General features: G+C 36.4%; 1 protein-coding gene across 3 annotated transcripts in view; it reads right to left on the bottom strand.

Annotated features, from left to right (window-relative positions):
• Positions 1-243: 243 nt before the first annotated feature.
• The window catches only part of PNISR (PNN interacting serine and arginine rich protein), a 30,123-nt gene continuing 15,177 nt past the window's right edge, over positions 244-15,189 (bottom strand). For 2 of the 3 annotated variants that reach the window (XM_075708377.1, XM_009481029.2), the window contains 9 exons: positions 12,726-12,949; positions 10,870-11,056; positions 10,410-10,600; positions 9,660-9,797; positions 8,512-8,611; positions 7,735-7,788; positions 6,270-6,440; positions 2,510-3,611; positions 244-2,266 (listed from right to left, as the gene is read on the bottom strand). In XM_075708377.1, coding sequence (XP_075564492.1) covers positions 2,236-2,266; positions 2,510-3,611; positions 6,270-6,440; positions 7,735-7,788; positions 8,512-8,611; positions 9,660-9,797; positions 10,410-10,600; positions 10,870-11,056; positions 12,726-12,949 — 2,198 coding nt within the window. In that variant the 3' untranslated portion in view covers positions 244-2,235. The remainder of the gene's footprint in view (positions 2,267-2,509; positions 3,612-6,269; positions 6,441-7,734; positions 7,789-8,511; positions 8,612-9,659; positions 9,798-10,409; positions 10,601-10,869; positions 11,057-12,725; positions 12,950-15,189) is intronic. The other variant, XM_075708378.1, reaches the window with a different exon arrangement.

The following is a 15,189-nucleotide window of genomic DNA, read 5'->3' as shown; positions in this document are numbered from 1 at the left end:
GACTTTGCCAAAATGATACATTCCCATTTTGGTATATATTTGCACGTTTTAATTTAAGATCACTTCAGATGTATGGAATTAAAGACTGGGTGTTATTTTAGCCTTTACCGTTGAAAAATATTCATAAGGGAGTTACTAAAATGTGAAGAAATCTAACATATGTGAAGGCGTCATCGTACCAATGTATTTTTAATTACTGGTGTGCTGAGTATGCTGTTTAGTAAGATTTCTGAAACAGTTCAATACAGATATCGTATGCTCTTTTTATTGGCATACAGTCACTACCCATATAAGTGCATTTGTGTCAAAAAATAATTTTCATATTTACAGGAAGTGACAGAATTCCAGTTGTTGGCAGAGTATATAAAGCTTTTCATACACAATCTTTTTTTATTATTAGACAGAGAATATGAAATCTGAACTGAAAATCAAATTCAATGCACCATGGAAACTGTATTCCTCAATAGCTTTTCTTAAAATTAATTCTAGTTTCTCTCTCTCTCTCAAAAGACATCCTTCTAAGACATGTGAACTGTTATGCTACCTACTTTTCAAAAAATCATCACTTTTACCAAGAGCCAATAGTGTACTAGATTGGATCAATACATCATTATTTATATCCATACCAATGCAAGTAAAATTAGTGTGTTGCAAATTATGCCTTATTTTGCTAATAAGTATGACTGCTTATTCTATGTAAGGACTTAATCAGGGGGTATGTTATTTATAACTGATTAACTAATTATTGATCTGTAACAGTGTTTTGATAAACATGCATGTATTCACCAGCCATTAGCTTGCTTAATAAATGTATAGTTAAAATGTGACTCTTTGCACTGAAGCAGTTTACTTCTGCATCTAATTTATGAAAAAAATTACACTGGCAAAAATGCTGCATAGCTGAATTCTAATTTTAGTTAAACAGATTAATCTGTTCATGAAGACATGCTTCGCAAGTTGCCTGTACTAGTATTTTTTTTTTTCTTAGAAGATACAGCCATCAAAGAGATCTTGCTTTGATGTTAAGCCTTTTATCTTTTTCACAATTGGTATCGTACCAGACCTTCTAGGCAGATCTCCAGTCTTTTCCTGAATTAATGTTCTTCTGTAACAGTCACTGGCCTAGGGTTGGGTACTGTTGGTTTGGTTTTGTTTTTTTTTTTTAAACCAGTATTATTTCACACTCTTGTTACTAACAGCAATAGTTCATTTCCTGAAAAAGGAGGTAATCAGTGACCTCTTTCACTTACGGTGATATTAAAAACAAAAATTTAGTTACATTGCTGTCTAATCAATGTATTAGCTTTAAGGAATCACAATTCTCACTACACTAACAAAAATAACCAGCTTTAATGTTTACTACACATTTAATGCATGTGCCAAAATGTAAAGTTAACCTATTGTCAGTTTTCTAATGTGTACTGAGTGCCATTTATAAATATATTCCATAAAAACATCTAAAACACTGAGTCTTGTTCCTGTAATATCCCTGAACATCCAGAAAGTTTTCTCTGAAAACTGGGTGAGGAATATAGTTCCAGAGCTTAACACTGTCACACAAGATCAGTTAGTTGCACATATTCCTAACGGGGTTCAATCTGATTAAGTATAGCTTGTATTACAGTGACCCATATTTTACACACACAGCATATATTACTTGCTTGTCCAAATAAAAAGGTTATTAAAAATCTATTACACATATCTAAAGAAAAAATAAGATGTCTTTTCTTTGTTCTTCCACACCCCCCCAATAGATTAATCTCATCATGTCCATGGATTACATATTTTGACGAGTGTTTTATGTTAAAATCTTTTTCAAGTACTTCAAAAATTTGTTATACCAAAAAAAGCTGCCTTTTCCTTTTTTTTTTTTTAAAAAAGTACTTTCTACAGTTTAACACAAAATTCAGGTGCAAGAATCTTAAACAAAAAAATGAACTAAAGAGCTTTATTGACATCACAGTACATTCAATAGTAATTTTAAGAACATTACAGCTGAAAGAGAATGGCCTGTATTATATTCTCAATAAGCACTACCGTTCTTGAAAAAATGTAATACAAAGAAATCCTATTAGGTATTTAATTCTGAGCAGCATTTGGAAAAAATACACCTATTTACAGATAAAAAAAGGATTCTGGTTTCACCTACATAGCCACAATGTGCCTCTATAATGAGACAAGCCTTTTATAACTCATGGAATTTTTAAACGTCATAGCACTGGTGCCATAAATTCCTCAGCGTTTACGACGAAGAGGAGTCGTTGATCTGAAAAATAAAGGAAAAGGGGGAAAAAGTTAATTGGAAAAAATAAAAGACCCCCAAACCCACACACACTTCAGGCTTAGTAATTAATAGTTTTAAAAGATTTTCCAAAGTTACTTTTGCCTAAGACAAAAAAATTAATAAATACCATACTTTATTAAAAAAAAGTTCATATGTCGTACACATGAAGACGAATATCAAAAAATAAAAAAAAAAGTCAGACAAAATACTTAAAAAGTATACTACCTTGATCGTGACTTAGACTTGTGTTTGCGGCTTGCCTTCTTACCAGACCTTTGAGATTTCTCCATGGAGCATGACCGAATATGCTTCGATTTCTTAGCCTTCTTTTCTTTACTGCTTCCTGGCGATTCAGAACTACTCCTCACACTAGATTCGGAGCCTGACTGTTTTTTGCTATCTTTGGTAGAAATTTTTTTGCTTTCTTGTCTGGAATCCTGTCTTATTATTTTCACACATATTGAATCACTGCGAGAGAAAGTTCTTTCGCTGTCTCTTTTTCTCTTTAACCTACTGTCGTCATGATTGCCAGCCTTACTTTCTTTTTCCTCTTTTTTGGGTTTATCTTTTCTTTTTTCCTGATCTCTCTCCCTTTCTCGGTTCTTTTTTCGGTCTTTATCTACACCTCCGCCCTGCTCCTTCTTCCTTTCTTGATCTTTACCCTCACTTTTATGTTTGTGCCTATTTCCAGCAGGGCTTCTACGCTGGTCTTCAGTTTTACGTCTATCCCTGCTTCTGCTGCGGCTCGCACGGTTAGCTCGCCTGTCTCTTGAATGGCTACTACTTCTACGTCTATCCCAGCTTCTCTCTCTCGAAGGACTCCGATTTCTTCGCCTCTCCCCTCTTTCGGCACTGCGATTTCTACTAGATCTTCGCCTTTCCCTTACCCTCTCCCTGCTCTTACTCCTCTCTCTCCTATTTCTGTGGGAGTAACTCCTGCTTCTACTGCGCCTAACTTTATGCGAAGGCGTCCTACTGCGACTGTGTCTCTTCTTCCTTTTAGGAGAAGAAGAACGCGAAGAGCTGCGACTACTACCTGAGCTAGTGCTATAGGATGAACTAGATACAGTGCTGCTACTGCTACTGCTTCTGCTATTGCTGCTAGTGCTACCGCTGCTAGAGCTTCTTGACCCGCTCCTTCCTGTCCTCTCTTTACCCTCTTTTTTGAGTTCTGTATCAGGTGCGATTGCATTTGGAGATCTTTTCTTTTCATGAACCATATCTGCTTCGAGTTCTTTTGCCTCCTGTGATGCTGAGTTACTGTTTTGTTCTTTGTTGATAAATTCATTCATCTCTTTTGAAACTTTTTCATTTTGTAGCTTTTCTTCTGGGAAAAAAAGTATACAAAAGAAAAATGCAATTCATCTGGAGTAATATGTCAATAATTTCCACGCTGTTACTCTTGGCACCATCAAATTTCCAAGCACCTTTCATAATACTTATAATTAATACACTGTCTGCTATCATACCAACTACCTACCAAACAACTTTCTATTTTCTTTTTTTGTAATTCTAGAAAAGTTGTCCTCCTGGTTCAGAGAAAGTGTACAACCCAGACACTTTTAGAAGCGTCTGATGTTATTTCATGTTTCAGTGGTTTAAGACAAAGTTCTCAAATGAGTATCCTGGAGCACCAGAACTCCCAAATTCATCTACACACACGTACTTTTTCCTCCTGCAACCTTTTGACAAACCTGATTCTCCCCTTCTCCTTCCTACAACACTCCTGTAGCAGTACCTACACTTCCTGCCTGTCTTCCAGCCCCGTTCATCTGGGTTTGCATAATCACTGGCTGGTCTGAAGAAGTTGTATTTCCCCACACAGTGCATGGGTGGTGTCTCAACCTCAGAACGTTGGCTGTACCTGTACATTTTGTAGGCCTCATTACCCAAAAAAGGCTTACAGGAGTACCTCCTGCTATAGTGACGCATGTTTGTTTTTCTGAAAGAAAATGCCCCATTTATGGCATTTTCCAAGGACAACTTAGATTAGTCCTAAATGCTAACTAGTACAAGCAATTTACATTTTTCCTTGGTTTTAACAGATTTAGTAGCCACTGAATTCCAAGGAAGGGAGGAATAGTGTAAAAAGCAGACTTGTAAATTCTTTGCTTAAGACTCAACTCAAAAGTTAAGACCACAGCATTTAATACAGACAGATGGTGAAGCTCTTGCAAAACAACAACTTAAAGCTGAGATTATATGTAAGCTTTGTAGTCAGCAAATACTATAAATACGGTAAGAAGACAACAGAAGAATTAAAAATACATTTCTTGAAAGTAACATAATGACTATCAAGCTAAGATTTTCATATAGCAAAATAAAGAAATTCAGACCCTTGGAGCATTTTCCAGAGGTTTCCAACTTTAAAAAAGTTTTACTTATTTCTATTCAACCTAGGATCCTTTGCATCACTGGCCAAGTTTATCTCTCCTTCCCATTTTAAATTAAACCCAGAAAAAATAACTGATGTACAACACTTTCAGCCAAAAAAAAGGCCTTTTGATGTGGGCCATTAGTTCCTGAATTAAACTTACGGAATAAAACTGCATCCGGAAACCCAGAGTGATCCAAATGGCAACTGATAGTCAGATCTAACCCAGAAAACAGTTCCATCTGTTCCCTGAGTTATTAGGTAATACAGGCAGAAGCCAGTGTATGTTAGAAGATGCTATATTGTATATTAGAAATCTTCAGCCTTTCCTAAATGCTGCTACAAATGAGACCCTGCATTTAATATTCTTTGCTATTTTGGATGTATAGAATCGGCTTCTTTACTCTAGATCTATATTTCTGTAAATAGCCGCCTGGAGATGTCCCCAAACCGACATCTGGCTTCCTGCACCAGGAAGACAGAGGTCAGAGGCCACCCCTCAGTCACTCTCCATACAGCTATCTTTTTATGCATAAATCTTAAAACACTCAGAGGGAGACAGGAATATTAAGGAAATCAAAAGTTTAGCTAGTTCAGCCTTTTATTAAGGGATCCATATGTCTTATTTCTAGGTCTTTAAAATAAGGAGGAGGAAATCATCCATCTTAAAATAAGAAAAAACTATGCTATCGTAATAGCACTTACTTTCTCCTCCAGCTTATGAACTTAGATCACGACTTCTTACAATTGTATTCATCTGTTGATCTAGACTGCTCTTCAGCAGTGCAAGGTGATTGTGATACCCTTTTGACCTACATTACTGGTACAGAAGGACAAACCTTACCTTGTATGGAGAAGCAGAAATAAATCACAGGTTTTTTGTTGTTTTGTTTTTTTTTTTTTAAATCAAGCCTACCACCTTCTCAGAGGCTAAGTGTGAACTGACTGGGTTCAACAATGTTTCACCAGCATTAGGTATAAAAATCCAGTTATGAAGATGCAGCATATGGAAACAAACCTCAACTACAACTGAGAACAGCAAGTTCAAAGAAACTGCAGCCTCCCACTGTACATTCTGAAAGGCGCACTGCTCAAGATTATGTAACAGAAAAGCAAGTTTCTCAGATGACGTGAAATGTGCTTCGTATACTTAGAGTATACAACTTTAAAGAAACAAGTTTATATAAACTGCAGTCTGGTGCAGAAAGGTGAAATTTATCCCCCAGTCACAAGTGAGATACTAATAATTTTTAAAAAATGCCTTATACACACAAATGTGTTTTTATAAAGCAATACTATTATTTATATAGTAGAATATCTATAGCACATAGATATATATGCACCACGTCTGCTCTTTTAACACTGAAGTAGAATAGCTTATGGGAAACACTACATGGATTTTTTTCTTATTAGAAAGAAAAGCAGCAAACCCCATTTTGATCAAGTAGCTCAAACATCTTTTTTGTTAAACCTTTTAATTAAAGAACATTATTTCTAAATTTGGCTTCACATTTTTTGGCTTAAAATGCATTTTCTCTCCCACCAATTTACATATATTAAGTAGTAAACTCCATATACAGCAGCATAGTAAGATGACATCATAGGATTTACCTTCTAGCTGTTTTTCTAGTAGTAGTTGCTGTTCTCTCTCTTTTCTCCAAAATGCTTCCTGTTTTTGCCTGATTCTGTGTCGTAATTCCTCATCATCAGTATCAGATGATTCAGAGCCTCTGTCACTCCTCTCATCTTCACTGTCTCCTGATCCATAACCACCCAGTCCACCTGCGTGCATAAAGTCCAGTCTATCACGAGGAAAGATTAAGCTTTGTTCTTAATATTTCTGTGGGGCAAAGAGGAGAGTAACATTGCCCTTCCTTCACTTCCTCTTCTCTGAAGAAGTCACTTTATTCTGGTAAGTGCCAATGTTGTTTGACTGGTGTGATCAAGGCCCCCATATCTGCATTGATGCTCACTGTCTGGTTCTACTCCTTCTGGAACAGCTCGTCTATTTTCGGCAAGCAACCACTGTGATCACGGTACTTTTTCCATTGTATGGAAGGGCAAAAAAGCTCCCTGCGGAGATCGTAACAGTGCCTGCCTCTGTATCAGCAACCGGACAGAAAATGCCTGGGACCTTTCCCAGAAGACATCTCTGAAATGACTTCAGCCGCCTCCGTAGTCCAAGGCTACAGAAATTCTGAATGCCATATCAATTTTTCTATATTGATTTAGAAAACACTGCACTTTGACAGGTACGGAGATGGAACAGAAATGGACTTTCTTCTCCCCTAGAGATATTATAACTACTGGACTGATAAGAAAGATAAAGTCAATTTAAACATCTGACATGGAGATATTTTACTTTCTTTCAGTCTGAGGTTCTTATGATATTTATTGAGTTAGCTTTAAAACATGTGAATACTTGTGATGATAACACTCAATCTAATTCATCGGAATTCCACATAACGAACACATAACTGTTCATTGACACTGCTGTAGTATGTTTTAGATGATAAAAAGCATGTTGGGAAAGATCTTTTGCTGTTGTGTCTCAAGCTGGAATTTCAATCTCTTTCTCCTGTGTTGTTTCTGGTAATATATGATATGGGAGCCTCTGTGCTTACGTAGCTTTTCAATAAAATAATAAATTCCAAAGATTATAATATTTTTATTTATAGACTTTCACATTACTCTTTATCAACTTTCCCTTCTTGTTTGGATGGATCACAATAGGAGAAAAATATAAACCAGTATTCTCTGAAGACTGCAGTGTGCTTCTGAAACAATCATACTTTGAAAAGTAAATTTATCTAAAGTTTTTACGTATTTTCAAAATTAGGGCAAGATTCTCATACACTAACTCACACTGACTAGTCCTTTCCTCCAAAAACCATCCCACTTAATCAGTAGGATCACCTGTGGAACAAACAAAGGTGCTGATAATGATAAAGTTATCGGAAAGTGACCCATACTCCCGGGCAATTAAAATCTAGTTTCAAAATGCAATTTCTAGAAATGCAAGGCAAGAGTGAAACTCCCCCTTTTAAGCCCTCTCAAAAATAAGGAACGTACTTACCGAGTCCAGTGAGGGAAGCCAGTGCACTGGACTGTGCCAGCTGTTTTGCAGGAGCTTTGTATCACATCAACAACAGGAACAACATGTTAACACAAATAGCCACGATTTCATAGTCATGAGTCTATGGTATTGTTAAATCTACTACTATTGCTGTTCTTTGGAGGGAGAGAAGAAACATTAAAAACGCATCATCCATTTAAAACCAATTCTAGATTTTCTGACCACGAAGATTTAGACTTTAACTGCAAATTAATAGTGAACAGAAAAAAACAAATATATACTCATAAAACTTTCCAAGTTACAGCATCTGCACATAATTTTCAAGTTTCAGTAGTTACATATCTAGATTAACTCAGTTATGTTAAAAAAATCTGTTATGTAAGTACAATACACGTTAATAGTGAAAGCAAATGAATTACTAATTGAGGACTCAAAGCTCGTCTCTTTTCACTTCTGAACAGCTAAGAACTTGAGATAAAGATGACAGCATTAAGAAACAGCTACAACTCAACAGCCACTGACACACAGGTACCATTTTAACTAAATAAATGAATTGTATGAAAGAAATGGAATAACTGAAGTAACTCACAATACACTGCACAGGACAACAGTACATGATTACTGGATTTGAACTCTACCAAGTTGGATGCATTATACTGGAATTGTTCTTGGGGGATAACTATGGAGGTTAAATGTTCTAGAGACATGCAAATATAGAATATTCACAGAAGAAACTTAAAAAAAAAAAAAAAAGAAAAAAGAAAAGAACCGGCACACCTTTAGTTGCTTTACGGTGAACCTCTTTGGCCACGTAATAAATTTCTTCATTTGTGACATCTAAGAGAATCTCTGTCAGCAGCATTTTTGTCAGCATCATCTGAAGAAAATTGTATATACAATTAAAAGCTAAAATCTCTTGAATAAATGCTGCATTCAAATTACATCCATAGAGCTTCACTTCTTTTAACGGCTATGAAAGTGCTCTCCTGCACATTTTATTTAATGATTTATTTCAACAGACATGGCTTAAAAACATAAGTCTGAAATGGTTTAAATTTGACCTGATTTCAAAACTTTCGTAACAGTTTGTATTTTGACTGTGAACTGTATCCACATGTATTACACACAGCTATCCAGGGCACTGATTCCTATTATCAAAGATGATACAACAAATGAGTATGTAAATCAGAAATGTACTTAGACTGATCCCATTTATTCTTTTAAAAAAATAAAAAGCACATTTCTGTCTGGTACACTGCCTCACTGACCCCAATCCCGCAAAAATCATCAGACGTTACTTAAATAGGATTTTATTATTACATATTTACTACAAAAATTGAAGTGTTGGTAGCTAGTACTCCAAGCCGCTCAGTCTGGCCATGTGCCTTACAAAAATACATTCATCAAACTTTTTAGAATTCAGGACCGTCAATAACAAGGTTTCAGTTGTACAATTAGCATACAACTATGATTTCAAAGTATGAAGTTTCTGAAGACCCAGTGGAATTCTTGCTGGTCTGGGACTTCGCTTTCTAGCATTTCTTTGCAAGAATACATTTCTTAAATTCCCTTTCACAGGAATTGAGGTCGAAGCATAGATTTCAGATGGGTGCATTTAATCATTTAAAGTTTTCAGGAATTTGTCAAGTTAAGCCAAACCATAGAATTAATAACGATCAATCTAATGATTACAGTCATTCCAGTCTTTCACTATCGTGCTAAATATGAGTTATACAACCTATATCCTTGCCTGTATGAGAAAGACAGCATTATAGAGGGGCATGCAAATATAACCCTGCTTACTGTATGATATGTACTATACCTCTGTTGACAGTATCAGGCAGAGAAAAGTGTTTTACTTTGCTCATATTTTTCAGGCATAGGAAATAGACAGAAATACTTAGTGAGAACTACATTATTAGTACCATTTGATATTCCTTTTCTTCTTCTGTCATTTCTGGTTCACTTTGCTCCTCTTGAGGAGCTGGGGAGGGACTCCTGCTGATTTTCCCAACGCTTACAGCTTCTGTGTTTTCAGCATCTTCATCTTCCTCATCACTGTCCTACAAGAACAGCATCATACATTTCAGGAAAAACTTCAATGTAAATCTCATTAGTTTTTATTTATGATAGTCAACTCGATTTACTTTGTACTGAAATCTGTTTTACAGTTATCATAAAAGTCTATTTCTCTTCTCCACTCCTACTAAACATGCAGGTACCTCTCTACCCACACAAGATGAGTAAATATACGATTGTCAGTTCACTGCCAGACAGGTACTCAGAACTGCAAACAAATGAGATAACTGCTAAAGTGAAGGCAACACAAGGCTTCCTAAATAGGCTCAGTTTAGCATATACAGGTATCTGAATTTGTTCAGCTACTGATTTAGAATTCAAACCTTCAAAGACTGTATATGTTCTGAAAATACAGAAAAGAAAAAAGCCCAATTTCAACATTGTTTCTTTGCTACTACAGATCAAATAATATACTTTTACCTCTCAGACATTAACTACTTCAAAACACCAAGTAAATATCAACAAAGCAGCAGCTTAACTTTACTAAAGCAACAAAGAGATAACCAGGAATACACGGTCTCTCTTTTGAAGACACCAAAAAGTTGATACCTTTCAGGAAATACAAACCTGAGCAAAAAGCAAACACCTCTACTTACAAATTTACTTTTCTGAGGTAACCGTGGGCCATCCCCTTCTTCAGCCTCCTCGCTTTCCTTTTTTTCTTTTTTAGACATCTGTGAACGTTGCTGCTCCATCCTTTCTTTTTCCAATTTTTTCTGTTTTTCTCGTTCCATCTTTTCCAGGCCCTCACGAATCCAGGCAGGCAGTGTTCTACGCTTCACAGCATCTACATAAGCAAGGTTTACAGTTCTGTAAGATGAAAAAAACCTCCCCCCCCAAAAAAGAAAAAAAAGCCCCCCCCCCAAAGCAAACCCGCCACCCCAATCCAAACAAGCCACACATCTGATTGTGGGGAAAAAAAAATAACATTTACAGTAGCTTTTTCTTTCCCTTCTTTTTTTACTTCATATATAAAAAAAAAAAGTCTTCAAATTTTGCAATTCTTTTCAAAACACAGCTTTTACATTTTTTCATTAAGGAGTGGTTAACATGTACCAATCTGTGGAGGCTCCTGCTTCACAGGCATCGCAATAGGTGAACGCTGTCGGTCTCTGAATGAGGGTCTTTCCCTTCGATTTTGAGGAGGTGCAGGAGGTGCTGGTGGACCTGGCGGCCCTGGTGGTCCTGGCTGCCAATAAGGTGGATGAAATCCACCTTGAGGTGGACCAAAAGCAGCCCCATGCTGAAAGAGTAATGCAGTTTATTTTTCTTCACATGTAACACTAAATACAGCATGTGCGCAAGTCGGTCTATAGAAATCCATGCAAGTAGGAATCCACGATTTCTAGGCTACTGAGATCTCTCAATCTCTTTTTCTGTGGTCCCCAAGAAACGAGTTTTCCTTAATATTCAATGAGTAAACTTAGATTTAAGCAGGGATACTAACGAAGCTGAAAGGGCTTCAACCAACCTCCTTTCATATTGCGCTAAACATCAAGCCCTATAATCACCATCTATCTCCAGCAGTTCCTTGCCAGCTTATCATTAGAGCATGCAGTTAAATGAAGAGTATGCAAAATTAAGGTCTGAAAGTCTAGCTATGTTAGCAGTCTTTCCTTGTAACTACAACATAAGGACAAAAATGAGAAGTTCAAGCTTGTATTACAAAAGAATTTTGCACTGTGCACTTTCCAGTAATCATTCACAGACGTTATTAGTATGGCTGATTAAAATATTAAATGCATAAATATGCAAGTTTAGTACAGACCCTGTGTTCTGAGCAAGCTGTAAACAATCCAAAAGTCACAAGTCTTGAGGCATATGTGAGGGGTTTTTTGGTTTAATATTTGCTGCCCAGAAATGCCTAATGAAACTATTTAAGAGGAGAGTGTTTAGGAAGAAAGTTATAGCACCAAGTATTTTTTTATTATATTCTATTAACTATCTATTTAAGTCACTAGTGGTAGAAGCGCTCTTCCACTACAATTTCAGGCCAAGCATCCCTCTGTTATTCATTGCAAAACAAATTTTCTGTAGTACTTAAATTAATTTTAAGAGTTGGTCCCACAACAGGAAAGGAAATTATAATAAACTAGCATATTTGAAAATATTGGTTCACTTCCTAACAATACTGCTGAACAAGACAATTTAACAATAGAGAAAAGTAGGCCAGAAGATAGAAACACATTCTGCCCGTCTTCCCTTGGGTTTGTTTATGAACAGGAGGTAGGTGTTTTAACAGGTACAGCTTGTCATTTATATCAAGAGTTTTGAAAGAAAAATACTGAAAATAAGGGAAAGATCCAAAACTTCTCTGTGTTTAAAGATTTGTGCAATGCCCCCTGCTATTTATTAGCGCTAAAACCACCTACAGATTTATTACACTTTGCAACTTATATGCCAAAATGAAGAAAAAATTGGATGTGGATTTTTTAGAAATACCGTTGTTTATTCAAAGAATCACAGTAGATAGATATGGAAAAGATCAATGGATCATCCAGTCTATCTCCCTGCAAATACAGGACTGTTCCCTATGGTACATTATCTAGTGTATTTAAGTATATATTTCTGAACTGGTTTTTTCCCTCCTCGTCTTTTTTTTTTTTTTTTAAAAACACAAAACTACATAATGTTAATTTATATACTGGAACACAGTGATTCATTTTAATATTGCAGACAACAGCCATTTCTCATTACTAGTATAGGAAAAAAAAAAACCTTTGGCCTCAGAACAGAACTGAAAACTCTAAAGTCTCTTCTGTATTTAGTAAAAATGTATCTTAGCAGATAACATATTCTGTAGATGTTTGTAGAACTGAAGAATGAAAGTCGCCGCTAGATGATATTAGAGGAACACATCCACGGAAGGGACTCTGCGCGTCTACAATATTAAAGCAACAAATATGTTTCACCTGATAGTCAAACTGGTTCACTGGCCCCATTGCAAAGTTATCGGGAGGTCCCCCAAAGTTGTGATTGTTCTGGTTAAATATATGCCTGTTGTCAGGAGCAAATTCCCCACTGTCCTGACTGTTGCTGTCTTCAGAAGGAGGAACAATTTCCATTTGACCTGGGGTTGGAGCCATCCACTGCTGATCTGGAGGTGGGTGAGGGGGTTGGTGAGGCATTCCCCATTCTGTTTAGGATTTAGAATACAATGCAATACCAAGTTAGTACGATTTATATGAGTCACAAATCGCTCAATATTCCTGTATTTATCACAAGGTTCCTCAAAGCAACACAGATGATAAAGTTATGAAGAATCATCAATCTACAGACTGTATTACACTGTCTCAGTAATTTCATCAACTAAATGAAGGAAATACAAATAGCTGTAGCTGAACTAAAACATGGGGTGGGGGGGAGGGCAGGCAGAACTGGACGGACACAGAGATGCTGTACATTTGTTTTTATAAGTTTTCAGTGGTATTGAGGCCACCATAGCTCTTACAAATTGTGTAAACTGTTAAAGACCTGCTCCTACTTCTCTATTTCTATGTTGTTTCAACTTTCCAAGTAATAAGCTATTTTATTCCTTCACATAATAGACTTAAAAGACCTATTATGGAAAGCAAATGGTTTTGCGAGCAGCAGAACCACTGAAACCTGCTTTCCAAAGTCTTGTGTCTTGATAATGGATGATTCCCTGGATTCTCCACTATCTAGCAGAGGTCCCAGCATAAGTTACAGTCGAAAGTCCTCAAACATAAGTTACAATTGGCTAACAGAGTGAAAAGGGTTTAAGGAATCAATTAATAGCTTATGTGGCCATAAGCTGTGTCTTCATAGGAAATCAGTCTAAAAATTATGTCTGCTATACAGGTATTTATAGACTGTGACAGAACTACCTTTTAACTTTCATCTGTAACAGAATTAATACCTAGCCTCTCAGGTTAACTCCTACCTTCCATCCCATCCTTTAATAATTCTTTCAATTTTTCTGATTTTTACTGTCCTTCCCATCTGCATCATAACTGAATCCATTAGTGTAGCAACTAAAAAGGGTTAACATAGTTTTTCAACTTGGTTGTTGGGTTTTTTTGTATGTTCAAAGATTGTATCACTCCTTTCACTCTCACCGTCATCCTGGTAGGTCATGTTTAGCTGATTAATCAAATCTTTTTCCAGAGTCAATACTCCTAAAGTATTCTAAGGGACAGAATCCTTTATCCTTTAAGTACAGCTTACAAGAGTTACTGTTCATAAATGTATGTGTTAATGTTTGACGCTATTTAAATGCCCGGTTTAATTCAAGTCAACTGACTTGAAATTTTGTAAGATGTATACAACAGATGCTGTTTTCACTTGTGGAACATGAATCCCTTCAAAATTAATTGTCTGCTAGTTACGCAGTTGGTTTTCAGATTGCCATTTTGCTTTTTTATTAGTAGCGTGTAAAGGACTTTTGGATCCAAAAAGAAATGTGGAAGGATATGGAGAAAGATGAAGCTTTGTAGAAACAGAGTAAATATGTGAAGAGAACTTCGGCTAGCCATGCTTGCTATGATTTAGTTTGTCTGCTGTGACTACTTTTACACATTAAGAATGGCGTTGCCTAAATTAAGGGAAGCTGGGTCGTATCTGCATCAGCACGGTCTTTATCAGTGTCCCAAAAAACTGGGAAAAAACATATTCTTTGAATGAGGTACCCAATGACAACAAAATGCATTGGCACGCTGTTTCCTGTTAACAAAAAGTGTTACATTACACTCACTCCCCTAGTTCTAAGATGTTTTCCTGTTCTGCATTTTCTGGGTGAGCTTGGGTGCCAAGTATTTATAATTATCAGCAAACTGTCTTCCTCACTTACCATTCTGTGACTATTTGCAGAAACTACCACTTAAGACATCATTCTCTCTCACCTCACAGACAAAAAAGCATAGGAGGAAGAACTCACCACCTCAGGATCATACAACAAAGTTGTCCAATAATGACATGGTATTTCTGTGAAAACCGTCACTTTCTATACAGAAATACAGCTAGAATACACTCTATGTACTGCCACATAGTAAAGTTAAAATTCTTACATGTGGCTACAGTAACTTATAGCCCAGGGCAGGTAGGTGAAACTTAAGTGAAACCTTCACGGCTACCTCCCTTCTGCTATGCACATCTAAGAACCGCCAATTACATTTTAAGCCTACTTTTATTAAACTTTGCACTTAAACAAATTTGAATAGTCACAATGAAAATTGGAGGTGTTATTCTTTCAATCATTAACAGAATCAAGCATGAAGTGCAGTTTTCACCAAGACAACAGAAGGCATGCACGCAGGCTTACTAACTACCTTGCTCACACATTTCAAACTGCATTGTAGGGTGGTGACGTAACAAACCTTTCAGAAAACAACTTCAGAAAAATTCTTAGCAGAAAAC

This window comes from Pelecanus crispus, chromosome 3, assembly GCF_030463565.1.
Source record: "Pelecanus crispus isolate bPelCri1 chromosome 3, bPelCri1.pri, whole genome shotgun sequence".
Lineage (NCBI taxonomy): Eukaryota > Metazoa > Chordata > Aves > Pelecaniformes > Pelecanidae > Pelecanus > Pelecanus crispus.
The sequence above is the reverse complement of the archived record's forward strand: the minus strand, read 5'-3'. Positions and strand labels throughout refer to the sequence as shown.